The sequence below is a fragment of the Giraffa tippelskirchi genome, chromosome 1 (assembly GCF_054371585.1).
Source record: "Giraffa tippelskirchi isolate mGirTip1 chromosome 1, T2T-mGirTip1v1.2.pri, whole genome shotgun sequence".
Taxonomy (NCBI): Eukaryota; Metazoa; Chordata; class Mammalia; order Artiodactyla; family Giraffidae; genus Giraffa; species Giraffa tippelskirchi.
The window spans coordinates 96,501,325-96,527,594 of record NC_137275.1 but is presented as its reverse complement, the minus strand read 5'-3'; the positions used below and the strand labels follow the sequence as shown (position 1 = coordinate 96,527,594).

The 26,270-nt window shown below is 37.6% G+C and overlaps 1 protein-coding gene and 1 pseudogene across 6 annotated transcripts in view; one reads left to right on the top strand and one right to left on the bottom strand.

Moving 5' to 3' along the window:
- ZGRF1 (zinc finger GRF-type containing 1) overlaps positions 1-22,687 on the top strand; it is a 58,036-nt gene extending 35,349 nt beyond the window's left edge. For 3 of the 6 annotated variants that reach the window (XM_081484818.1, XM_081484825.1, XM_081484789.1), the window contains 12 exons: positions 2,928-3,071; positions 4,951-5,062; positions 6,127-6,389; positions 8,318-8,477; positions 11,794-11,871; positions 12,071-12,218; positions 13,943-14,070; positions 19,043-19,166; positions 20,491-20,667; positions 20,806-20,940; positions 21,659-21,920; positions 22,096-22,685. In XM_081484818.1, the coding sequence (XP_081340944.1) occupies positions 2,928-3,071; positions 4,951-5,062; positions 6,127-6,389; positions 8,318-8,477; positions 11,794-11,871; positions 12,071-12,218; positions 13,943-14,070; positions 19,043-19,166; positions 20,491-20,667; positions 20,806-20,940; positions 21,659-21,920; positions 22,096-22,256 (1,892 nt within the window). In that variant the 3' untranslated portion in view covers positions 22,257-22,685. Of the gene's footprint in view, positions 1-2,927; positions 3,072-4,947; positions 5,063-6,126; positions 6,390-8,317; positions 8,478-11,793; positions 11,872-12,070; positions 12,219-13,942; positions 14,071-19,042; positions 19,167-20,490; positions 20,668-20,805; positions 20,941-21,658; positions 21,921-22,095 lie in introns of all 6 variants that reach the window. The other 3 variants (XM_081484799.1, XM_081484809.1, XM_081484833.1) reach the window with 2 other exon arrangements.
- LOC145539924 (small ribosomal subunit protein eS27 pseudogene) lies at positions 7,588-7,886 on the bottom strand (annotated as a pseudogene).
- Positions 22,688-26,270: the final 3,583 nt, after the last annotated feature.

Genomic DNA, 26,270 nt, shown 5'->3' with positions numbered 1-26,270 from the left:
TACTAGATGAATTGTACCCTGAACTTAATATCAAAAATAAGCTGAAAATGTAGAGTTTATTGATACTTCTGTCATTGCTGCACAATATGACAACATTGGGCCCCAGATTTTATATATATGGAAATAAAGTTCTTCATAAATTATTTTTCTAAGGACCTTATGTACACTGCTGCTGCTGTTGCTGCTAAGTCACTTCAGTTGGGTTAATTATTATCTTGGTTTCATGACCTACTCTTGTGATTTATCCTCACCTAGCTTGCTGTAGTTATTTGATTAGTTATTTTAAATGATAAAAGTGAATCAACAAAGCAAAGCTAAATCTAGTACCTATTATAGCTACCTATAGTTCATACAAAGAAACCCCACTAACTTATCTAGTTGTTTCTCCTAACCGAAGGCAGTTAGCATTTTCATCCCTGTGTTCATAAACATCTTGCTTTCCTTTATATATGTTTATATAAATGAATTCCTTAGAAAGCATGTTTTAAGGTCTTTAAAATGTTATTCAAGTGATACAGTTCTATAAGTAATCTTACAGAATTTCTTTTTCACTTAATAGTATAATATATTGCTGCAGTATATAGATATTGATGATGATCTAAAATCTAGTCCAGATGACTTGTTTTGTGTATAGTATTTTATTTTGTGACTGTGCCACAGTTCATTCATTCACTCTTCCATCGATGATCATTTGGTTTCTAAGTTTTGCCATTGTGAACAGTGTGCCATAAATATTCTTATACTATCCTGTAGATGTGCAAGAGTTTCTTTTAGATATAATCCTAGGAATGAAAATGCTGTTACAGGAAATGAAAATGCCACACAAACCTGGAGGCTGTAGTGCCAAACTGATTTCTAAAGCGGTTACATCAATTTATACTCCTATCTTGTGACTCAGCATACTCAAATGAGTATAAAATGATCTCATTGTGGTTTTAGTTTGCATTTCTCTGCTTGCCAGTGATGTTGAATAGCTCTTCATGTGTTTATTAGTTATATATTTCTTCTTACCCATTTTATTATTGTGTTTATAATCTTATAGTTCTTATATATTTTTCATGTAATCTTTTGTTGATATATAAATATATATATAGTGACTATCTTCCTTCATGTATAAAATAGTATAATAATAGTACCTATTTGACATTTAAAATGTCTGTTGACCCAGATCGTAACATAGGTTATTGTGTTTTTACTCAAAAAACAAAATTCCCATAGATACACGACCTGCTGATGGACTCTTATGTATTTACGTATCCTAGGTGTATAGCAGTTATATGGGTTGCTTCTCACGCTCAGAGTCCTCTTGGTAGCCTCAGTTTTTTCCCCAGAGTTTAACCTCAGGATAGATCCTGGAGTCAACTGCTCCAAGAGTGATAGAATTATTCCATCATCTATTAAGTAATGTCCCAGTTGGCCTCCTGTACCCGTAACTCCTTGGTTGGTAAGCTTGGAGTTAACCTAGGAATCTGTTGGAGGAAATTCTTTGTGTGTGTGTTTTCAGAATTCCTTTCTATCATCTGTGAAGGATTAGTGGTTTCCCAGCTTTGTAAGATTTTATCATCCTTTTTGTCCCATTCCCTTTGTGACTTCCTTAAGAATCTCTGAAATAAGTCTGGCTTTCCCTGCCCCACTGCTGGCTGTTTTCCAGTACTGTACTGGATTTGGATTTCATATTTCTTCTATCATTTCAATAGGATTTAGGGAGAAAGGAGAGGTTTGTTTCTGTCAACTATTTTGAATTGGAGATCTTTTTAAAAAGTGTGAATATTAAATAAAAAAGTATTTGCAAATAGGAAATTGCTTAAGTATATGTTACCTCAATTGGCAGATATTTTTAAATAAGTTAGGTATAAATTATACTATAATATAGGTCAGCTTTTTCTGAAATAGTTTCCTAAACATATTTCCTTAAAAAAATAGTTCTGTGGGGGTATTGAATGTGAGTTAATATAAAAATTAAAAAAATCGGTTCTGTATTAAACAAATAACCTTAATTCAAGATTTTTCAGTTTTAATATATGATTTGCACTGGATTTGCCAAAGTGGGAATGTGGTTTTCTTTAAACAACAATATTCCCCTTCATACTCATAGTGATTAAGTTATAAAAGAGTGAAGTTGCTCAGTTGTGACTGACTCTTTGCAACCCCATGGGCTGTAGCCTGCCACACTCCTCGTCCATGAGATTTTCCAGGCAAGAGTACTGGAGTGGGTTGCCATTTCCTTCTCTAGAGGATCTTCCCGACCCAGGGATCTAACCTGGGTCTCCAGTATTGTAGGCAGACGCTTTACCATCTGAGCCACTAGGGAAATCACTAAGTTATAAAAGTATAGTAGCAAATACAGCTATTAATATTATAAGTAAGTTTTGGAACAAATGCAATTGACTCTTTGTATGTGTAAATTCAAACTGATGGTAGAAATAATGCAGGGGTATTCTGGAAAGTAGCCCACTAGCTATGAGTGCTCAGTGTACTGTGGAGAAGAAAGAAGAACATTAATTAATCTGGAGCATCTGTTAACTGGAAGTCTATTAAGAGAACTTGTATTCTGTCCACAGATTGCCAAATTTATTTGAGCATGGAAACCATTAAAGGGTAGAGCATCTTTTTAGGCTAATATTCTACATTGGGAAAATCAAATGTAGCTATAAAACTGTTTTATAAGAGAAAAATGACTTAGGTGTTGTTTTTATTTATAGTGGTTTTTTTTTTAATAATTATGAATAACTTTAAAAGCATAAAACTGAGTTAAAATCATGGAAATGAAATGTTATGAGTTCAGCTCTCTGTTTGGGTGGAATCATGTCAGTTATAATAACCACATATGTTTTTTGAAAAACGGTATAGGACTAAGCATCAAAGAAAATCTGAGGTAGCTTTGGATTGAGCATTGTTCAGAGACCTGTAAGTGTTTGTCTTTTCAGATGATCTTTGGGTGGTTTCAAAAACCCTAGACTTTGAATTGGATACTTTTATTGCATGTAGTACTTTCTTTGGACCATCATCTGTCAATGAGGTAGAGCTTCTACCTTTGAAAGGTTATTTCCCTTCAAACTGGCCCACTAACAGTAAGTATTACTATGACCATATTACTTTATATTAAAAAAGAATGAAAGACATGTGATGCACTGTAAGCAAGCCTGCTGACTTTGTGTGGGATTATTTGATTAAAGCCAACAAAAAAGGAGAAGGAAATGGCAACCCACTCCAGTATTCTTGCATGGGAAAGTCCATGGACAGAAAAACCTGGTGGGCTGCAGTCCGTGGGGTTACATGACTGAACACACATGCATGAGGGGGGTGGAGGCAGATGGACTGGTAGCAATAAAAAAGCCAACAAAAAACATCCACCTCTACTTCCTATTGGGCTTCCCTGATAGCTCAGTTGGTAAAGAATCCACCTGCAATGCAGGAGACCCCAGTTCAATTCCTGGGTCAGGAAGATCCACTGGAGAAGGGATCCACTCCAGTATTCTGGCCTAGAGAATTCCATGGATCATACAGAGTCAGACAGTGGAGAGTCGCAAAGAGTCAGACACAACTGAGCTACTTTCACTTTCACTACTTCCTGTTATTGTATATGATATTCCTAAAAATGTGTATACAAAATATTTCTACAGCTCAAGTCCCAGAGCGCTAACACTACAGTAAAATCTTGACCCCTCACTTAAGTGTTCTGTTATAGTTGAATTTTACATGGTATATACTTGATTTCTAAAAATATAAATAAGAATTTCCTTAATTTCTTACAGCAAGTTCTGGTTCTTGATTTATTTAATTCTCTTGGTTTATTCTAGTAGTATACATTTAATAAACCATTTTTATATTGAGAAGGTCTTGTAGATTTTATAAGAGATTTTGTGAGCAGCTAGATACGATGATTTTCATTTTGAGGCTATTTTATCATCTACCTTTTGAAATTCTTTTTTCTTTTTGGCCATATTGTGTGGCATGCAGGATCTTAGTTACCTAACCAGGAGTCAACATGTGCCCCCTGTATTGGGAGCATGGAGTCTTAACCACTAGATTGCCAAGGAGGTCCCAAGAAATTCTTAATAAGACAATAGGGTATCAGCCTTATTATTATTTTTAAAATTATTATTAGTTTTTAATAAAGAAAGCTTTAGTAAGCTCAAAGTGAAAGTGAAAGTCACTCAGTCGTGTCCGATTCTTTGCGACCCCATGGACTATACAGTCCATGGAATTCTCCAGGCCAGAATACTGGAGTGGGTAGCCTTTCCCTTCTCCAGGGGATCTTCTTAACCTAGTAAGCTGAATCCCTCCAATTCTATGAATCTGTTACTAATCTGTACATTTTGATTCTAGAATAATTTCTGATGGTTGAATTTGATCCATAACTAATTAAGACACAGCATTTAATGACCCATTTGAACTATTTCATAGACTCTTTAAACTTGATTTTTTTCCCTTTAGAACTGAATAAATCTAATCAGCTTGAATTCAATAAGAGCCTAATTAAGTGAACATTTGTCATTTTTCGAATGCATATTTTCATATTTGTTGCAGTTGTTTCCTCACCAATAAACAACATTCTAATTTTCTGCTTTCCTTATAGTTCTATAAAATAACTGAGGAAAAAAAGTTCAAATTACACACACACTACTGTAGAGTACAGTGTGGTACGCTGATTAAATGGAACTGCCAGCTATTAAGCAGTGTCACCATGCCCTAACTCAAAACAGTTGCTCTTGTTTCATTAACTGATATATGGAAGTCCAAATTTGATATGTTATGCAGTTTATAAAGTATGAATGAGCAGGTAGTATCCTGGTTTAATGGATAAAAGGACCTCTGCATATACTTAAGAGTTTATTTTATGTTGTGACTAATCCATATAACTCTGAGTTATATGGACATTTAATAGTTTTTTTAATAGTACATTTGTTTACATTAAATGTTCATTTTTTTGTATTCTGTCTGCAGCAGTGGTCCATGCATTATTGGTTTGTAATGCCAGCACAGAGCTGACCACTTTAAAAAATATTCGGGACTACTTTAATCCAGCTACTCTACCTCTAACACAGTACCTGATAACAATGTAAGTCATTGTTTACCTTTGGGTCATTGGTATTCAAAAATGGTGACTAATCATGAATATGGAAATGGAGTAAAAGTACATTACATAAATTTTTGCCAATGAAGTGTTAATTTTTGGGGATTATGGGGTTACTCTTCATTAGTAGTTAGAAAGGGGAGGTACACATCATTTCCCAACAATTCATCTATTTATTTATTTATTTATTGTGGTTGGGGCTAACAAGGGTTACTGCAGATATTTTTCCTTTTTTAAGGAATAATTTCTTAAGGATCTTTTGAGTGTTTTTATTTTTTTATTTATCTGTACTTTTATGTTGCAAATTATTAAACGTTTAAAATTATGTAACATTTTACAGCTTTAATACAGTGTATGTATTGATAGTGATCTTATTCTTGACATAACCTATATCTTCATTTTTAATTTCTCAACCACCTTGTCCCTTTCTTTAAAAAATTGGAAATGACATGTTGAATTCACTAAAGTGATAGAAAAAGTCTGCATTCTAATTTGGAATCTTATGATCTAATTTGTGGTATTTCATTTTTTTCACCATAATGAAGTCCTAGGTAAAAAAGTAAATATCCTTATTCATTATGTCATTTATCTACTTTGAAATAAATTCAGTCTTAATAGAAATAAAACTAGTTTATTTCCATTTTACCTTAAATGGAAGCTATATTGGTCTAAGTTGGTCTAAGTTGGTTTTGTTTAACAGAACATGGGGTTTAAAGTCAGCATACCACTTATTAACTTTGTGCTTTGGGGGGAATAAAAGGTTAATATTTCTATATCTCTATATGGGATAATTAAATACTTAGTATTGTTGTGAAGTTTACATCAACTAACATAAAATGCTTAGCATAATGCCAGCACATAGTAGGTTTTCAACAAATGTTCTCTTTTCATCTACCCTCCTCCAAACTGAGGTATATGTTCATTTGTGTCTCCAAAAAAATATTCTCTGTGATGCTTATAAAGTGAAGGCTAAGTTACAAATAGGTCTACTCACCAGTTTCAAAAGCCTCTCATTTGAAAAAATTTTTTTCATGATGCCTTTTTACTAGGTCTTCATCAACTACAACAAGCAACAAGAGAGTCAATAAGGGAAAGTTTATCCCACCATCCTTCTCAAATATCAACACAAAATTTGAACTACTCAGTATAGAAGCAACATTGAAGTTGGCTAGTGAGTTAATTCAGGTGCACAAGTTAAACAAGGATCAAGCTGCAGCTCTAATTCAGATAGCTCAAATGATGGCATCACGTCCAAGTGTTGAAGAAGCGAAGGAACTGCGAATTCATACCCTCCCTATCACGATCATACACGGTAAGAAGCAGGAAAGAAAACAGTTCTAGTAAATACATTGTTATATAAGCTTGTGTCACTCAGTCTGCACCTTTGTAATTTCCTAGTCAAACAAGATTCCAGAATAACTCAATAGATTTTTTCAAACTTGAACCCTCTTTAGTATCTTTGTCTCTAGATTAAGTGATTTTCTCTTAATCCTCCTCCATCTCTCTTACTGTTTCTTTCCCCCTATTAGATCAGTCACTGAGATGTCCCTTCTAGTTTCCTCCTATTTTTAGTATTGATATTTCATTTTCATTTCATATTTTCTGTCCTCTCCAGCTCATTTGTACCCACTCAATCCAGGCCTTTAACTTACCTCCATATCGCCTAGTTAGTGAGAGTGTGGGCTCTCTTAGCTTTAATTCCCTCCTCTGTAAAATGAGGTTTGATAATAGCACCTGTCTCAATGGCACCCCACTCCAGTACTCTTGCCTGGAAAGTCCTCTGGCTAGAGGAGCCTGGTAGGCTGCAGTCCATGGGGTCACTGAGTCAGACACGACTGAGTGACTTCACTTTCACTTTTCACTCTCATGTATTGGAGAAGGAAATGGCAACCCACTCCAGTGTTCTTGCCTGGAGAATCCCAGGAATGGTGGAGCCTGGTGGGCTGCTGTCTATGGGGTCGCACAGAGTCGGACACGACTGAAGCAACTTAGCAGCAGCAGCAGCAGAGGTTTGGGGGATCAAATGTTAACATAGATAAAGAGCTCAGAATGGTACCTGGGATATGGGAGGCACTTAGTAAAGTTAGCATGATTAGTTATCATGATCTCACACAGCTTTCTAATTGATCTACCTTTAGTTTTTCCTTTCTTCATATTTTCACTCAAGTTGTTGTTCAGTCGCTAAGTCGTATCCAACTCTTTGCAACCCCATGAACTGCAACAAGCCAGGCTTCACTCAAGTAGTTTTTCTTAAAAAAAAAAAAAAACAATCTGATTAAGTCAGTTCCATTGCTTAAAATTCTTCATTGATTTCCATTGGCCTTTAAGATATAATTCAAACTTCAGCTGTAGCAAGCAAAACTCTTTGTCATTTATCCCCTTGCCTTCTTTATCAGACAGCCTACTCTCTTGCCTTTTGGCTACAGGCCCTACAGAAATACTTACCAGCTTCATGCTTTGTCACATCTCTGCCTGGAATGATCCTTTTTTTTTTTTTTTGGTATCCAAAATGTGTTTATTGGGATGGTTTCCCATTCATCTTGATACAGGGTACTTTTAGTGCTGCTTCCATCTGAAAGAGCATCCTTCTGTAAGCCTTGCTTTTCCTCCTGTAGGCTGTCCTGTAGGACAATAGAGCAGCCAACACACAAAACTACTGTTTGTGCATGGCTAAAGACGGTGGTGATTTTATAGCATCCTGGGCATTTTACAGCCATGAAATAGGAATTGGGCTCTGCACCAGGCGCTTCTTCTTGTGTTTCCTCTTCTCTTCTGGAGAGGGATGAAGAAGATCCTTTCCGAGAGGCATGTTCTTGTGAGGAGGTCGTCACTGCCAGAAAGCTGGAATGATTCTTTCCTTAAGAGTTGGGATATCTTACCCTGGAAGACTTAGTTCTCCTATTCTTTTGATTTTTAGGAAGCATTCCCATCTCCACCAAAGGAAAGAGAGATGTTCTTTCTCTGATGCCAATAGTGTTACTTAACTGTATTGTTTTATCATTGTTCTTTACTTGTCTATCTTCCTAAGTAGACTGTGGTCAATTAAATGTGAAAGTCTTTTGATTATCTATGCATTTACTCCTTGTGCTAATTAAACACATGGTGGGCATGCAATATTTTTGAATAAATTAATTAAGTGAAGGAGAGAGGGAGATAGATGGATGAGATATTTCTTGTGCTTTTCAGAAATTTATTTACGATATTGCCTTTACTTTGCTTCCCCCCATTCAAAATAATTAGGCGTTTTCGGAGCAGGAAAGAGTTACTTGCTGGCTGTGGTGATTTTGTTTTTTGTGCAACTATTTGAAAAATGTGAAGCTCTTACAATTGGAAATGCAAGACCGTGGAAACTTCTGATTTCTTCTTCTACTAATGTAGCTGTTGACAGAGTGCTTCTTGGGTAGGTATGACAGGTGTATTTAAGTGCCTAATGTTTTAGGTTGTTGTTGAGAGGCAGTCCACCTTGGGCTCTGAATGTCCATGTACATTTGTGCTGGGTGTGCCAGACAGGCAAGGCCTTTGTCTCCGACTAAAGAATCAGAGTCCATGAAACAGGAAGAGGCTGACTTAATAGTTTGTAAGTAGGATAAAATACATATGAAACCTGACAGTTTTGACTCAGGATGGGATACTCACGTAAAAATCTGAGTCTAGCCAAGGACATATATTGTTGGGGGAGGCAATCCACCATCCATGGCCCTGACCACTCTAACCCAACACATTTTTTCCGATTGTGTTTGCAGTAAGCAACCTTGACTGATGATGTAATATCTCCCTCCAGGACAAAGAGCTGAGTTCTTGTTAAAAAAATAGTGGATTTCCAAGCTCAGTGTTCCTTTCCTACAGCTCAGTCCACTGCAGTCCAGGTGTCCATCTGCATCCTCTGTGTCTCCTCATACGACTTGGGGACCACAGGAAACCACTGTAGATACGTTAGTGCTTATGCTGCTTCCTATGCCATGAGTAAAAGCCCTTTGTCTCTGACCCAGGAGCTTAGGGTGGCTACTTTGAAAGTAGGCTAAAATTGCAGAACCAAGTTACAGGTTATTCTCTTGTCTACCTGCCTGTATGAACACATAATAGTAAAATAGCTGAACAGTTTGGTTAAATTATGTTTTGGTTTCAATAAGAGGGATCCACCTTTAATTTTACCTTTATCCCATCCTTGTGCCAAAATCATCAGGTTCCATATGTGATTTTTTTCCTTGTTGCTGTTGTTTAGTCAGTAAGTCGTGTCCAACTCTTTATGACCCCATGGACTGTAGCCCACCAGGCTCCTCTGTCCATGGGATTTTCCAGGCAAGAATACTGGAGTGGGTTGCCATTTCCTTCTCCAAGGGATCTTCCCGATCCATTCTTCCAGGGGTTTAACCCAGGGATTAAACCCATGTCTCCTGCATTGGCAGGCAAATTCTTTACTACTGAGCCACCAGGGAAGCCTGATCTTTTTTCCTACTTACAAACTAAAAGGTTAGCCTCTTGCTGTTTCATGGAAGCAATAGTGCAAGCTGTTATACAGGGTAAAATTTTTGTATAAGATTTTATTAAAACTGCAAAGAAGGTATTACATAATGTTTTACCAGTATTCCAATGTTTAATGATCTGAATTTCAACATAAATGATAAAGTTTGATTAGGAGAAATAATACATTATTTATAAGTATAGCCTTTTTAAAAATTAACTTTTATAATTGCATTAGGTAATGCGTATAGTCAGAGAAGGCAATGGCACCCCACTCCAGTACTCTTGCCTGGAAAATCCCATGGACGGAGGAGCCTGGTGGGCTACAGTCCATGGGGTCGCTAAGAGTTGGACACGACTGAGCGACTTCACTTTCACTTTTCACTTTCATGCATTGGAGAAGGAAATGGCAACCGACTCCAGTGTTCTTGCCTGGAGAATCCCAGGGACGGGGGAGCCTGGCGGGCTGCCGTCTATGGGGTCGCACAGAGTCGGACACAACTGAAGTGACTTAGCAGCAGCAGCAGCAGCTAAGCAAAGAGAGGGAAAGTTCCTTTTCTTTTTGATTAGTAAATTCTTTCCAAGCTTTTGCTATTATAAATACTATTGTAACCAAAATCCTTAAACATAAATTTTTGTCTCCATTTCTGATTCTTTTCTGAGGACAAACCTAGGCCTAGAACAAAAGATATGAACATTTTAAAGCTTCTTGATATACTTTGTAAGATTGCCCTCTGGGCAAGTTCTACCTGTGTATATACTATTCTAAGTAATCTAAAACAGTGGCTGAGGACATTTTTTGACTCAGGATAATGAGCAGTTACTTGGGGACAAACTGGAAAGAACTTTAGATTGCTTAGCTTGAGATAAAAATTGAACTCTAACCTGTTTAGAAGAGAAAAATCAAGAAAGTAGAAGAGTGAGGACTGACTATGAAAGGTAACAAAAAACACAGAAGAGATTCTTTAATGCTTCAGCCTCTGATGAGGACCTGAGGAATGTGGACTGCAGTTAGGATCTGTATCTGTCCCAACTGCATGTAAGCTGGACCCAGACATTTCTTCACACTGAATTGACATTTAGCTATGTACTTGGATAATGTATTTCAACTTCAATGGTCAGAAAAGGACGAAGAATTTCTTGAGAAGAAATAAAATATTTTTTCCCCATGATATGATGAGGATACTACACTGTTCTCATAGAATTAACACACTTATATTGAAAAAACCTATATAAACTAATTTTTCAGACTGAAAAATAGCTATTATCCAAGATAAAAACTAAAAAAATGCGAAACCTGAAGTCTATTCATGTACTGATTGACATTAAACAAATTGCTTCAAGATTATCTAGGAAAACTATGTTCGGAGAGCCATAGTTGCTTTAGTTTTCCAGTGTTTTATCACCCATTTGAGATGATGTTTCACAAGTCTGGATGTTCAATGAGTCCCTCCTCTGTTCCTCAGATAAAGCAGGAGCTATAAGATGCTAAGAAGGAAGGGAGGTGAGGGCTGCTGCTTCACAAAGCCCTCACTAGGGGGTCATGGATGTAGAAGAACAGTCACCAGTATCTTTTGGAGGTACACAGACTTGCCCAGGTTTGATTCATGATTGCCTCACTTATTAGCCCTGTGGCCTGACTTAGCAAAATACCTGACTTAGAGCTCTGAGTTTCAGTTCCTCATCTCTTAAGATGACATATCGTGCAGAGCTATAAGGAGTATTAAAGAAGGCAAGATATATAAAGAGGCTAACACTCTTCCCACTAAATCTTGATACTAAATATATGGTAGCTATTGCTTTCCACAATGTCTTTAGGGCAGTTTTGTCTTTTTTGTTTATTTTTGTGGGGTTTTTTTTTTGGCCATGCCATGCAGCTTGTAGGATCTTGTAATAATTCCTCAACCAGGGACTGAACTGGGCCACAGCAGTGAGAGCAAAGTCTGAAATCAGTAGATTGTCAGGGAGTTCCTAGGGCAATTTTATTTGTGATAAATTCTAACATCAGTATTCTATGAACATTTCATGAACCGTCAACATAAGATAATACATATTTTTAAAATTCTCTGAAACACATTTTATAAAAAGTTTTTCAGCTAACATTGCCTTTGAGTTTAGGCATTTCACATTGAACTACATAACTATAAAATATATTGTTATACAAAATTATTTTAATAGTGTGTATATTATATGAAAGTTTGTTTTAGATTCTGTTTTCTAAATAATAAATCTGTTTCACTCTGTTTTCTTTACAGGCTTCTTAGTCTTGGATTTGAAAAGTTTGTCAGAGTTGGGAGTGTCAGAAAGATTGCCAAGCCAGTTTTACCTTATAGGTAAGAATGCTAAATTCCAAAAGTCACAGAATGTGCACAGAAGTATAATTTTACATAACTCTTACCTTAAATTTGGTTTTTGAAGAAGACTAGAGAAAGCCTTTTTCTTGGTGTTAATTTCGGAACTCTGTGTTTTGCTTTTTTGTGATACTACTAAAATAGAATAAAAGGGTATTCTTTTATGTAATTGTTTTTTAAGTTTGTATGCTGGCTCAGAAAATGAAAATGAACAATTAAAAGAACTACATGCACTCATGAAGGAAGACCTGACTCCTATGGAAAGAGTCTATGTGAGGAAAAGTATTGAGCAGCATAAACTGGGGACCAATAAAACCCTGCTGAAACAGGTGAAACAGCGTCAGTTGTTTATTTCTTTAATTTATGTATACGATTTATATTATTTTTATTCTTATTGAGAGAAATATTATTCCTATTTATTTCCCTTAAGTAAATAAGAAAAACCCAACTATGATAGCTTAGATTCAACTAAAGTGTGCCTGTCTGTGCAATGCATGTTTTATTTTATTGACACTGGGCAAAATATCCAAGTGAATTTTATCTTTGATGCTTTCCTAGAAAACCAAGCCCTTCAGGGTCTGTCTAAAATCTGTCCAAGAATTTGGGAGGCTCAAACCATGGATCCCAGGTATTGGGAGCCCACAGTGGACACATAGGGTCTCTGACTGTAGCAAGTAGCATCATCACCTTTGTCAAATTCTGACTCAAGATAGGATGTCAGCTTTGAAGAAAGAAGTCTTTAGTAGCTTTCTCCTATAAAACAAAGCATGGGGGAAGAAAAGGGAGTGGAAGAAAAGAGGGTTGTTGACTTGTTGGACGTGTGGACATGGGTCACTTTCTGCAAGAGATTTGGGACAATGAAGGTGCTTGGCACCCTGTTTTAGTGAGCTACTGCTGAAATACCATTGCTTAATAAACAAAACCTCAGTACCTTAAGACAACAAACGTAATGATTCAGTGATTCTACAGGTCAGTTGGTGTAGGTCAAACCTCTCAGTTGTCTGTGGCATGATGGCCCTCTCCTGACAGATGGCAGAAGTGCAGGAGGGCAGGCTAGATTATATAGATACATGTAAAGCTTTTGTTCATAGCATGTCTGCTAACATTCCATTTGCTATAACAGGTCATATGACCAAGCCCAATGTTAGTTGGGCTGGGAAATACACTTTAGCTACTTCTCTGGTGGGAAGCTCTGCAAAGTCATACAGCAAAGGGTGTGGATGAGTAATAAATACTCTTGTGGTGAAGGAGAGAAAATTGGAAATAATAATCAGTCTACAACAAGTTTTGGTTCTAGGAATCCTCAGAATGCTTCAGACTAGCCTTTTATTATCCCAAGTATGGACTTAACTTCCCTCCTTTTTCCCCAACCAAATCCAGAAGGGCTTAGTTTGACTACACTCAGCTAGTGCAAATTAGTCATTTATGTGAACTACTTGGGCTTCTCTGGTGGCTCAGACGGTAAAGAATCTGCCTACAGTGCAGGAGACCAGGGTTTGATCCCTGACTTGGGAAGATCCCCTAGAGAAGAGAATGGCAACCCACTCCAGTATTCTTGCCTGGAGAATTCCATGGACAGAGGAGCCTGGCGGGCTACAGGCCATGGGGTCGCAGAGAGTCGGATGCGACTGAGTGACTAACACACACACTTATTTTACATCCTTATCCAACATACTGATATGTTACTATAATTTATTGCTTATTGGTGTCACTTGTTTATAAATAAAATTCTTTTAAGAGGAATTCCTTATGTGGGAATAAGGAAAATGTAGATGTCAAGTGACCTATTTTCTGATTGGTGGTGATTAAATTAGGACTAGGTCATTTATGGTTTTGGAGAAGGAAATGGCAACCCACTCCAGTATTCTTGCCTGGAGAATCCTAGGGACGGTGGAGCCTGGTGAGCTGCCGTCCATGGGGTCACACAGAGTCGGACACGACTGAAGCGACTTAGCAGCAGCAGCAGCAGCATTTATGGTTTTAGCCTACAAGCTCTTTGGTAAGTATATTCTTTTGCTTAATAGTTGTTAATAACATTCTTATTACAATAAAGGTTCGAGTAGTTGGAGTTACCTGTGCAGCCTGCCCGTTTCCATGCATGAATGATCTGAAATTCCCTGTGGTTGTCCTGGATGAGTGTAGTCAGATAACAGAACCGGCTTCTCTCCTTCCCATTGCAAGGTAACCTAAAAGTTTTTTTTCCAAAGACACTCAGATGTTACAATTATTTCAAACATTTCCTCAGTTCGAAGTTTTACCAAACTTTTGTGAAAATTCCTAGCAATGCAAGTACTAAACAGATTCTTTAAAAGAGTGTGAAAGGAAATTTGAGGGGGGGAGGAGTTAGTATATCAAAATTTGGTTAGATCACAGTTTAGACACCTGAATCACATAATTCATAAAAGCCTTGAAAGTTCTAGTGCTCGGATTCTGCTGAACATTGCAGATCTCTTAACCAGATTAAAGGTGCCTCTTTAGTCACAGTTTAAGAACCTAACTATACTCAAGAATGTTCTTTAGTTCTTACCTTGATATAATTCCAGTGTTCAGGTTCTGAAAATAGTTTTTAGATTATGAAAGTAGATAAAATATATAAAGAAAAATAAGTTGAAAATGTATCTACTAAAATTTAGGAAACTATGAAATCTTCTAAGCTGTCTCAGCCCATTGAAACACTGTGCTTTTAAAGTGTCTCTTACTGAGGAATCCTAAAGGTAGAGGAGGGTGTACTAAACTAGGCCAGACTAATAGGCTCAAGTCCTAGGCCTTGTTCTGTCCCCCTTTGTTGTTTTGCTTTTTCCTTCTTTATAGTAAATATTTAATCTTCTGATTTCCAGTTTACAGGTGTTGAAAATACACAAGAAAGATTTTACTTCACCTGTACTTTTATGTTAATATATTTTGATGCAATATATATGGCAATAAATTTCCACACATCATAACCAAAAGTATGGCATTTCTTCCCTTAAAAGGGATGTAACATTAACAAACACTTTTAAAATAAAGCACACAATTATTTTGGTGAACTTACAGATCTTTTTTCCCAGGTGTAAAAGATGAGGGAGGAGGGCATCAACTGTCATGATCTGCCTGAGACTGGGAGATTCCTGCATCAGGGGGCTTTCAGTGTTTAAACTGGGACAGTCCTGGGCACCAGGACAAGTTGGTCACCCTAATCAGGAGCCAGGGATAGAGAAAGTAAGGCCCTGCATAGAGGGTAAAGGAGTAATATTTATGGAGCATCTACTTGGAGTACAGAATGAAGCAGGGCAAAGGCTAATAGAGTTCTGGCAAGAGAACACAGTGGTCATAGCAAATACCCTCTTCCAATGACACAAGAGAAGACTCTACACATGGACATCACCAGATGGTCGACACTGAAATCAGATTGATAATATTCTTTGCAGCCAAAGATGGAGAAGCTCTATACAGTCAGCAAAAACAAGACCGGGAGCTGACTGTGGCTCAGATCATGAACTCCTTATTGCCAAATTCAGACTGAAATTGAAGAAAGTAGGGAAAACCACTAGACCATTCATGTATGACCTAAATCAAATCCCTTATGATTATACAGGGGAAGTGAGAAATAGATTTAAGGGACTAGATCTGATAGAGTGCCTGATGAACTATGGACGGAGGTTCGTGACATTGTACAGGAGACAGGGATCAAGACCATCCCCATGGAAAAGAAATGCAAAAAAGCAAAATGGCTGTCTGAGGAGGCCTTACAAATAGCTGGGAAAAGAAGAGAAGCGAAAAGCGAAGGAGAAAAGGAAAGATATTCCCATCTGAATGCAGAGTTCCAAAGAATAGCAAGGAGAGATAAGAAAGCCTTCCTCAGCGATCAATGCAAAGAAATAGAGGAAAACAACAGATTGGGAAAGACTAGAGATCTCTTCAAGAAAATTAGAGATACCAAGGGAACATTTCAGGCAAAGATGGGCTCGATAAAGGACAGAAATGATATGGACCTAACAGAAGCTGAAGATATTAAGAGGTGGCAAGAATACACAGAAGACTTGTACAAAAAAGATCTTCACGACCCAGATAATCACTATACTGTGATCACTCACCTAGAGCCAGACATCCTGGAATGTGAAGTCAAGTGGGCCTTAGAAAGCATCACTAGGAACAAAGCTAGTGGAGGTGATGGAATTCCAGTTGAGCTATTTCAAATCCTGAAAGATGATGCTGTGAAAGTGCTGCACTCAAAATGCCAGCAAATTTGGAAAACTCAGCAGTGGCCACAGGACTAGAAAAGGTCAGTTTTTGTTCCAATCCCAAAGAAAGGCAATGCCAAAGAATGCTCCAACTACTGCACAGTTGCACTCATCTTACATGCTAGTAAAGCAATGCTCAAAATTCTCCAAGCCAGGCTTCAGCAATACATGAACCATGAACTTCCAGACGTTCAAGCTGGTTTTAGAAAAGGCAGAGGAACCAGAGATCAAATTGCCAACATCCGCTGGATCATCGAAAAAGCAAGAGAGTTCCAGAAAAACATCTATTTCTGCTTTATTGACTATGCCAAAGCCTTTGACTGTGTGGATTCCAACAAACTGTGGAAAATTCTGAAAGAGATGGGAATACCAGACCACCTGACCTGCCTCTTGAGAAACCTGTATGCAGGTCAGGAAGCAAGAGTTAGAACTGGACCTGGAACAACAGACTGGTTCCAAATAGGAAAAGGAGTACATCAAGGCTGTATATTGTCACCCTGCTTGTTTAACTTATATGCAGAGTACATCATGAGAAACGCTGGGCTGGAAGAAGCACAAGCTGGAATTAAGATTGCCGGGAGAAATATCAATAACCTCAGATATGCAGATGACACCACCCTTATGGCAGAAAGTGAAGAGGAACTAAAAAGCCTCTTGATGAAAGTGAAAGAGGAGAGTGAAAAAGTTGGCTTACAGCTCAACATTCAGAAAACTAAGATCATGGCATCTGGTCCCATCACTTCATGGCAAATAGATGGAGAAACAGTGTCAGACTTTGTTTTTTTGGGCTCCAAAATCACTGCAGATGGTGACTGCAGCAAAGAAATTAAAAGACACTTACTCCTTGGAAGGAAAGTTATGACCAATCTAGATAGCATATTAAAAAGCAGAGACATTACTTTGCCGTCAAAGGTCCGTCTAATTTCTCCAAAGAAGACATACAGATGGCTAACAAACACATGAAAAGATGCTCAACATCACTCATTATTAGAGAAATGCAAATCAAAACCACAATGAGGTATCATTTCACACCAGTCAGAATGGCTGCTATCCAAAAGTCTACAAGCAATAAATGCTGGAGAGGGTGTGGAGAAAAGGGAACCCTCTTACACTGTTGGTGGGAATGCAAACTAGTACAGCCACTATGGAGAACAGTGTGGAGATTCCTTAAAAAACTGGGAATAGAACTGCCATATGACCCAGCAATCCCACTGCTGGGCATATACACCAAGGAAACCAGAATTGAAAGAGACGCGTGTACCCCAATGTTCATCGCAGCACTGTTTACAATAGCCAGGACATGGAAGCAACCTAGATGTCCATCAGCAGACGAATGGATAAGGAAGCTGTGGTACATATACACAATGGAATATTACTCAGCCATTAAAAAAAATACATTTGAATCGGTTCTACTGAGATGGATGAAACTGGAGCCCATTATACAGAGTGAAGTAAGCCAGAAAGAAAAACAACAATACAGTATACTAATGCATATATATGGAATTTGAAAGATGGTAACGATAACCCTATATGCGAGACAGAATAAGAGACACAGATGCATGGAACAATTTTATGGACTCTGAGGGAGGAGGGTGGGACGTTCTCGGAGAATGGCATTGAGACATGTGTATTGTCATATGTGAAACAGAACACCATTCCATGTTCGATGCATGTGACAAGGGCTCAGGGCCGGGGCAATGGGATGATCCAGAAGGATGGGATGGGGAGGGAGGTGGGTGGGGGGTCCAGGAAGGGGAACACATGTAAACCCATGGCTGATTCATGTCAATGTGTGGCAAAAACTATTACAATATTGTAAAGTAATTAGCCCCCAACTAAAATAAATAAATTTATAAAAAAAAAAAAAAAAAGGTCCGTCTAGTCAAGGCTGTGGTTTTTCCAGTAGTCATGTATTGATGTGAGAGTTGGACGGTGAAGAAAGCTGAGTGCCGCAGAATTGATGCTTTTGAACTGTGGTGTTGGAGAAGACTCTTGAGAATCCCTTGGACTGGAAGGAGATCCAACCAGTCTATCCTAATGGAGATCAGTCCTGGGTGTTCATTGGAAGGACTGATGTTGAAGCTGAAACTCCAATACTTTGGCCACCTCATGTGAAGAGCTGACTCACTGGAAAAGACCCTGATGCTGGGAAGGATTGGGGGCAGGAGGAGAAGAGGACCACAGAGGATGAGATGGCTGGATGGCATCACCGACTCAGTGGACATGAGTTTGGGTAAACTCCATGAGCTAGTGATGGATAGGGAGGCCTGGCATGCTGTGATTCATGGGGTCGCAAAGAGTCAGACTCGACTGAGCAACTGAACTGAACTGAACTGAACTGTATACTAAACACATAACATGCTTAAATCCTTACAACAGCCATGCAAGGTATTATATCAAGGCTACTGATAAAAATACTGACACTGTAGAGATTAAATAACTTGCTGTGTCCATAGAATATAATAGAGCTAAAACTTGGGTATAGGTTTTTCTACAAAACTTGGATTTTTCCCCACTATATATTACTCCTATTTAAAAAAGACATTTAACCCCTGAGAACCTAATAAGCTTCATCTCTAAAACAAAAGTTTAAGCTAAATGACTTCTAAGAAAGTTTTTAAGTCTAAGTCTAATGATTCTAAAAATCATTCTTCTCAAAGTGTGTTCTGTGAAATACTGATTCCTTGCCAAGGCAGGGGGCACTTAATAGGTTTTATGTGGAAAAAAGTAAAGTTATATAGGGGATTCTTTACTTACGGCCTAACGTTTTAAAGCCTTTGAATACACCTAGTAGCACTATTAAGCCTTGTTTGTTCTCAGTACACTTCATGGTATTCAGATTCCTTGAAATGCATTTTAGAAAACAGTGCAATAAATGATGTTAATGCATATTTTTCTCATTAGTTAGATTAATTTTTAGAATTTTGTTTTAGGTTTGAGTGTGAAAAGCTGATACTTGTTGGAGATCCCAAACAGCTTCCTCCTACTATTCAGGGTTCTGATGCAGCTCATGAAAATGGACTGGAACAAACTCTTTTTGACCGACTCTGCTTAATGGTACTACTTCTAAATTCATACAGAGTTATCATTTATTGATTATACACTGTGTAAGTTGATAGAAAATAAAATATATTTAGGGCAAGACCAGGTCCTTGCCCTAAAATTATTTTACTTGAAGTTGTTTAGAAAGTACTCATCTTAAAGATAAGGAGAACACTAATAATCTAACAATAAAATGAATCTTTCCCCTGTGAATTTTAGTAGTGGGTAGTTGGTATATTGATTTTGCTATAAAATAAAAACAGTCTGTAATGTTTCTCTTATCCATGTCCACTGTTGTAGAGCTCAAGTTCAACTGCTGGGTCTGATGCTATTTCTATATTCAACTTTTGAGAAACTGTCAGACTGTTTTCCATAGTAGCTGTACCATTGTACATTCCCAACAGCAATGTGCAAGAGTTCTAATTTCTCCACATCTTTACCATAATGTTATTTTTCATTTTTAAAAAATTAATAGCTATCTTAATAGGTGTGAAGTGGTATCTCATTGTGTTTTCCCTAATGTGTAATGATGTTGAGCATCTTTTCATGCACTTACCTTTGGAAAAATGCCTATTCAAGCCCTTTGCCTATTTTTGAATTGGGTTGTTTTTGTTGTTCAGTTGTAGGGGTTCTTTATATATTTTGGATATTAATTCCTTATTAGATACATGATTTGTAAATATTTTCTTCCATTTGATGGGTTGTCTGTCCATAAATTTATGACCTGAAAGAGTTTTGGGGATTGATTTTTTTCCTCACATATTTTTCCCCCATAGAAGACCCTTTGTCCATGTGATCACTAATCCTGCATTTTATTACATATTATTATCAGAGTACCTTGTAACTTTTCAAAATGTTCAAACAGTATTATAGAACATTTTGCAAATAAAGACCAGGAGAGCCCTGAAATAGATGGGAATTAGTTTATGACAAAATCGGAAACTTGTTTGAAGATTCAGAGTGAAATATAGCCTGTACACAAGAAGGAAAGTTAATGGGTTATCACCAACAATTTCTGATTTGATTTTAAAGATTTCTTTTCAATTTAGTGTTAGGCCAACTCCACATAGGTTCTGAAGGCATAATGTTACATACCAAACTTACTAGTCTAAGATTTGTTTGTTTTATAATTTTAACATAAAAAGTTTACTATGAAAATATTTTTATTAAATTTTTTTAAAGTTCTTTTTATTTATAGTCCATTTTATCATGGTTGTAATTTATTTACTAAGAGCACAATATGGCAGTAGTTTTAAACTTTAAATATTATTGTGGATTTTTTTCCCCTAAGGAAAAAAAATGTTTTAATTCCTTATTTTTCTGTACTTAAATTTCTTAGGGTCACAAGCCAATTCTGTTGAGAACTCAGTACCGTTGTCACCCCACAATCAGCGCTGTTGCTAATGATCTATTTTATGAAGGAAATCTCTTGAATGGCATTTCCGAAACAGAGAGGAGCCCTTTACTGGAATGGCTCCCAACTCTGTGTTTCTATAACGTAAAAGGACTGGAACAGGTAAATAACATTAATGCTGATAAGAGTCAACACAGTTTAGTTTCCTGTTTTAATTGTATTGTTGTTGTCTGTATGATTTTCTTGAACTTTCTGTAGCATTTCTGGGAAATATAATCTAGGTTCTGTTTCTTATTCCAGATTGAAAGAGGTAACAGCTTTCATAATGTGGCAGAAGCTGCTTTTACACTCAAGTTGATTCAATCACTGATTGTGAGTGGAATAGCGGGCTCCATGATTGGGGTGATAACATTATACAAATCCCAGATGTACAAGGTCCGTACTACATATGATGATACTTATCATTATTAAATATTTTAATTTCATATTATAATATTTGGCATTACATTCATCATGCTTTAGATTGTATTGGTTTGGTGCTAGAAAAACTTTAGGACTTTAAGATATTAAAAAGCAGCATTTAGATTTTTGCTGTGGCTTTTTTCTATATAATTAGATGTAAACCTAACAAGGTTTAATTAAATTCCGTTTACAGCTGTTAGGGCAAAAATGCAAATAAACAAATTAGAGGGAAGGAAATATGGTGTATGCTTTGTGTTTTGGGACAGATGGATTGAATCTGTTTTCCAAAATGTTCTTTCACTATTGTTACATTTTATCAGTAAATCAAAGATAGATCCCAGATATTAATCTACTCACAAGCCAGTTACTTCTAACTAGTTTTAATTTATATTAATTTACTTTTAATATTTTTCATGTTTCATTATTAGTTTATCAACTCTAAATTAGCATATCCAAATGAGTTCTCAGCAATAGATAAATCATCATTTTGATTTTGTTTTGCAACTTATATTATCATCTAGTTATTTATCATTTCAGAAACTAGCTAAGTCTCTGCAAGTAATAACAAAGAAAATGAAAATTACCCACTATTAGTTAAATGATAATGGCTGCCAAGGGTAGGCAGAGAGGTGTAGGTTCTTCCTGAAGACATTGTCTGCACTGCATGATTCTTGTTATCTTTCCTCTATAGCTCTGTCATCTACTCAGTGCTGTGGACTTTGACCATCCTAACATGAAAGCTGTGCAGGTGTCCACAGTAGATGCTTTTCAGGGAGCTGAAAAGGAGATCATTATTCTGTCCTGTGTAAGGACCAGACAAGTAGGATTCATTGATTCAGAAAAAAGAATGAATGTTGCATTGACCAGAGGAAGGAGGCATTTGTTGATTATAGGAAATTTAGCCTGTCTGAGGAAAAATCGACTATGGGGGCGTGTGATCCAACACTGTGAAGGTAAAACAAAAATGTATTCAATTCAAGCATTTTGAATTAAAACTGACTTTTGTGTTAGTGCCTGGGGTGTTTCAGATAGGAACTACTCTGAGTTTGCCACTTCAGGTGATGAATGAAATGATGAAATGGACACCACTGTAAAATATAGTTGTCTCATATTTTGTATCTTTTTAAGGGAGGGAAGGTGGATTGCAACATGCAAGCCAGTATGAAGCACAACTGAACCATCTCCTTAAAGATTATCTTGAAAAACAAGCAGAAGAAAAAGAGAAGAAAAAGGCTGAAAAAGATAAATTGAAAGATGGAAAATCTTATTCACAAAAAGACATGGTATAGTTTGTAAAGTTCAAATTCATTTTACACTATACATTTGTATATTTTCACTACCCCCTAACCCTTGTAATTGGGTGGAAAAAAAAATTTAAATATAAGTAAAATCTGCTCTTCATAAAAAGTATAATTACTTAAGATAGGCAAATGTTGAAGGAACTATAAAATCTCACTAATAAAAATTCTTTCTAAAAATTATGGCTTCTGTTTCTAAAGAAATGAATTTTTCAAGGAGCAGGAAAAAGCTTTTATGGGGATGTTACTTCAAAAATAAGTGACTATCTCAAAAGCTCATCTTTTAAAATGCATCTACACAGTTATACCAACATACTCCTTTCTGAACTACAGTGTTATCAGAATCTTCAAAAAAGAAATATAATGCCCTGTCATTCTGTAAGTAAAAACATATTCAAAATAAAATTTCTTTTAAAAAAATATTTGTTCATTTGGTTGTGTTGGGTCTTAGTTGCAGCATGTGGGATCTAGTTCCCTGACCAGGGATCGAACCTAGGCTGCATGCCCAGATTGGGAATGCAGAGTTTTAGCCACTGGACCATGAGGGACATTGCTTCACAATAAAACTTTTAAGAAGTACAAAAGTAAGAAAAAAAATTATCTAAAAGTTCGTTCCTAGAGATAGCAGTGCTCAAAACTGGCCATGACTCTGGAAGAGTAGGTGCTCAATAACGATCTGTTGGATGAACAAAGAATGATTGAAAGACTCCCTTTGGCTCATTTCCTTCGGGTCTTTTCCCTGTGCATTTATTTATTTGCATAGTAGTTACTGGTATATATTATAATGGATTTTAACTATTATAAAAAGAATACATTCCCTTTATAGAAAATTTGAAAAATTCAGAAGAGTAAACAGTGAAAAATAAAAAGCACCTAGAGATTCACTACCCAGAGATAATAATTGCTAATATATTGCTTCAGTGTTTTTTCTGTGCTTATATTCTATATTTATGTATGTAAATAAGTTAAACCATTCGTATGATTTTTAGCCATTATTAACAAAGGAACATTTACTTATCCTTCATGGAAAAATAGCAAGGACTTGATTATAATTAATATCAATGAAATATTTGTCTTTACCAATTACAAACTCATGGCTTAAGTTACTCAATATTTATTTTAAAGATGCAGGACTTCCGTGGTGGTCCAATCGTTGAGAATCCGCCTTCCAGTGCAGGGGACATGGATTCAATCCCTGGTCATGGAACTAAGATGCCACATTCCACAGGGCAACTAAGCCCGCCCTGTGCACCTAGAGAGCCTGCAAGCTCTAGAGCCTGTGTGCTGTAATAGGAATACATTGCTACAATAGGAATAATATGCCACAATATAGATCCAGCACAGTAAAAAAAAAGATGCAGAAAATTGCTTACTTGAATTACTTCACTATGAAAAATGACCCAGTCTACCTCTATGAAACTCTTCTTTTGTTTGGGAGAAAATGAATCACAAACAAAAGTTGTAATCCTCCAAGCCTTGTCCACAACATGTTAGTGTTTACAACAGCAGGTGCTCTTCAAATGTAAATGAAAGCTGTGACTTGAGTTGCAGATGATACACAACTGGATAGGAGACACCCCAGAAATCACACATTGCCTGCTGCAGACCCCTGTGAGCTCCCCATGTCTTCAGTAGGTTAACTAGGACAGAGACCCAAGCCTGGAGATAGTGTGTGAGATGCCACCTGCAGGCTAGTCAGCTGAGTGCCCCAGCTGAGCTCTGCATCACCATCTGGGAAAACAGGAGTGGAGAGAAGTCTTGAGTGATCTGTCATTTACCCTAAACAGGCCTCACTTAGCCAGAAGTTACTATCCTGCCCTGGAATTACGTGTCTTACAACCAGAAAAAAAGGAGTAACCTTAATGGACCAGTTTACTCCTAGACCCTATTGAGAATTCAAACTTGAGCATCATATGAACAATAAAGGAGCCACATTTTCATGATGTGAAAAGATGGCAGAACAAAAGGACTTTGAGCTCTTCTCTCATGCTGCTGCTGCTGCGTCGCTTCAGTCGTGTCCGACTCTGTGCGACCCCATAGACGGAAGCCCACCAGGCTCCTCTGTCCCTGGGATTCTCCAGGCAAGAACACTGGAGTGGGTTGCCATTTCCTTCTCCAATGCATGAAAGTGAAAAGTGAAAGTGAAGTCGCTCAGTCGTGTCTGACTCTTCGCGACCCCATGGACTGCAGCCTACCAGGCTCTTCTGTCCATGGGATTTTCCAGGCAAGAGTACTGGAGTGGGGTGCCATTGCCTTCTCCCTATCACATGAGAAATGGGTAAATAAAATGTGATAGAGTCACATAATGGCAATCTACCTAACAATTACAAAGGATGAACTGCTTCTACATTTAGCAACATGCATAGATCTCAAAAATATAGCTAAGCAAAGAAAGAAAACCACAGAATGGGTCAATATATCATCTGCATAAAACAATATATTCAATGAATTCACATGTAAAAGTCTTAAAGTTAAGATGGATGTACAACAGACATTACAGTAATTAAGATGGGACGGGGGAATGGTGGTTGAATGACTACCATTATTTGCAACAATCTAATTTCTTAAAAAGAAAATTCACTCGTTACTTGGGTAATTACAATTGATTAAACTTTTAAAAAACAAAAATGTAGTATATAGATAAGGACAAGGTGATGGTCTGATGGTATATGTGAAGAAACAAAAACTGATCTCATGGCAGCACACTGAGCTGCCTCTGCAACTAACAGTTATTTCCCAAAAGGAACATCACACGCATTCAGCCAGGATGTGGCCCAGGCTACCTCTCCCCTACCTCCTCACAACCCAGGTTGAGATCTAGGCACTCAGTTATATGTGATTTAAGCTATAGGGTTCCTTAGGCCCTCCACTTACCAGGTAAACCCCATCAATGGCCTGGAACTTTTCCAATAACCAGAGCATTCAGCATCTCCCAAATCTGGAGGCTCCTTCTGTCCTTAACAATTGGGATCAGAAGCCGTCAGGCATTAGGCATGTGAAGACTTGTATTCTGAGGTGTTGGCACACACTGGGCTCTAAGCAAGGATAAGGCCTCCAGTGAGGAGTTTGACATCATTAAATCCTATGAGGTAGGTAAATACTGTTAGCCCCCCGTTTTATAAATGAGGAAACTGAGGCACAGAAAGGTCAAATGACTTGCTCAGTGTCAAACTAGAAAGTAATAAAAAATGGGACTAGAACTGTCCCCAGAGCCCAGGCTATGCTCCTAGTACCCAACCAAATCATACCAACTTAAAGTCCAGCTCAAAAGTGACCTCCAGAAAGCCTGGAGATGATCGCTTTCTTTTCAAATACAAAGCACTCATACCTGATTCAGCTAACCATGGGAACTCATGAACTAGCATCTTCCTAGTAGGAGGGTAGAGATCATGTCTGACACAGTTCTGTATTCCTAGCATAGTGTCTGACAAACAGGTGTTCAGTATGTGTCTGATGAGCACACAAAATGAATGAAAACATGAATGAGGGCGGTTCTTCTCTCATGAGGACACCAAAATCACAACTGACTGCTGAACAACCATCAATAAAAAGACTGGAACCTAGCCAAAAACAAAAAAAATTCTACATCCAAAAACAATGAAGAAACTCAAGAAGATTTTATTTGATATAATCAAATCCCAAACAGTCCAGGTGGGCAACCCACAAACTGGAGAACAATTATATTACACAAGTTCTTCCACAGGAGTGAGGGTTCTGAGTCCCACATCAGGCCTGGGGGTCTGGCTTCAAGAGGAGGGGTCTCTAGAGCATTTGGTTTTGAAGGCTAGCAGGGCTTGAGTGCAGGAGCTCCACTCCTGGAGGGCACACACAAAGTCTCGTGCACCAGGACCCTAGGCAAAAGGAGTGACTTCATAGGAGTCTGGGCCAGATCCACCCGCTGGCCTTAGAGGGCCTCCTAGGGTGGTGCAGGGCAGCTGTACACTGTGGAGCTCACCAGTGACAGAGTACTGGGGAGCATCCACTGATGTGAACTGTCCTGGAGGA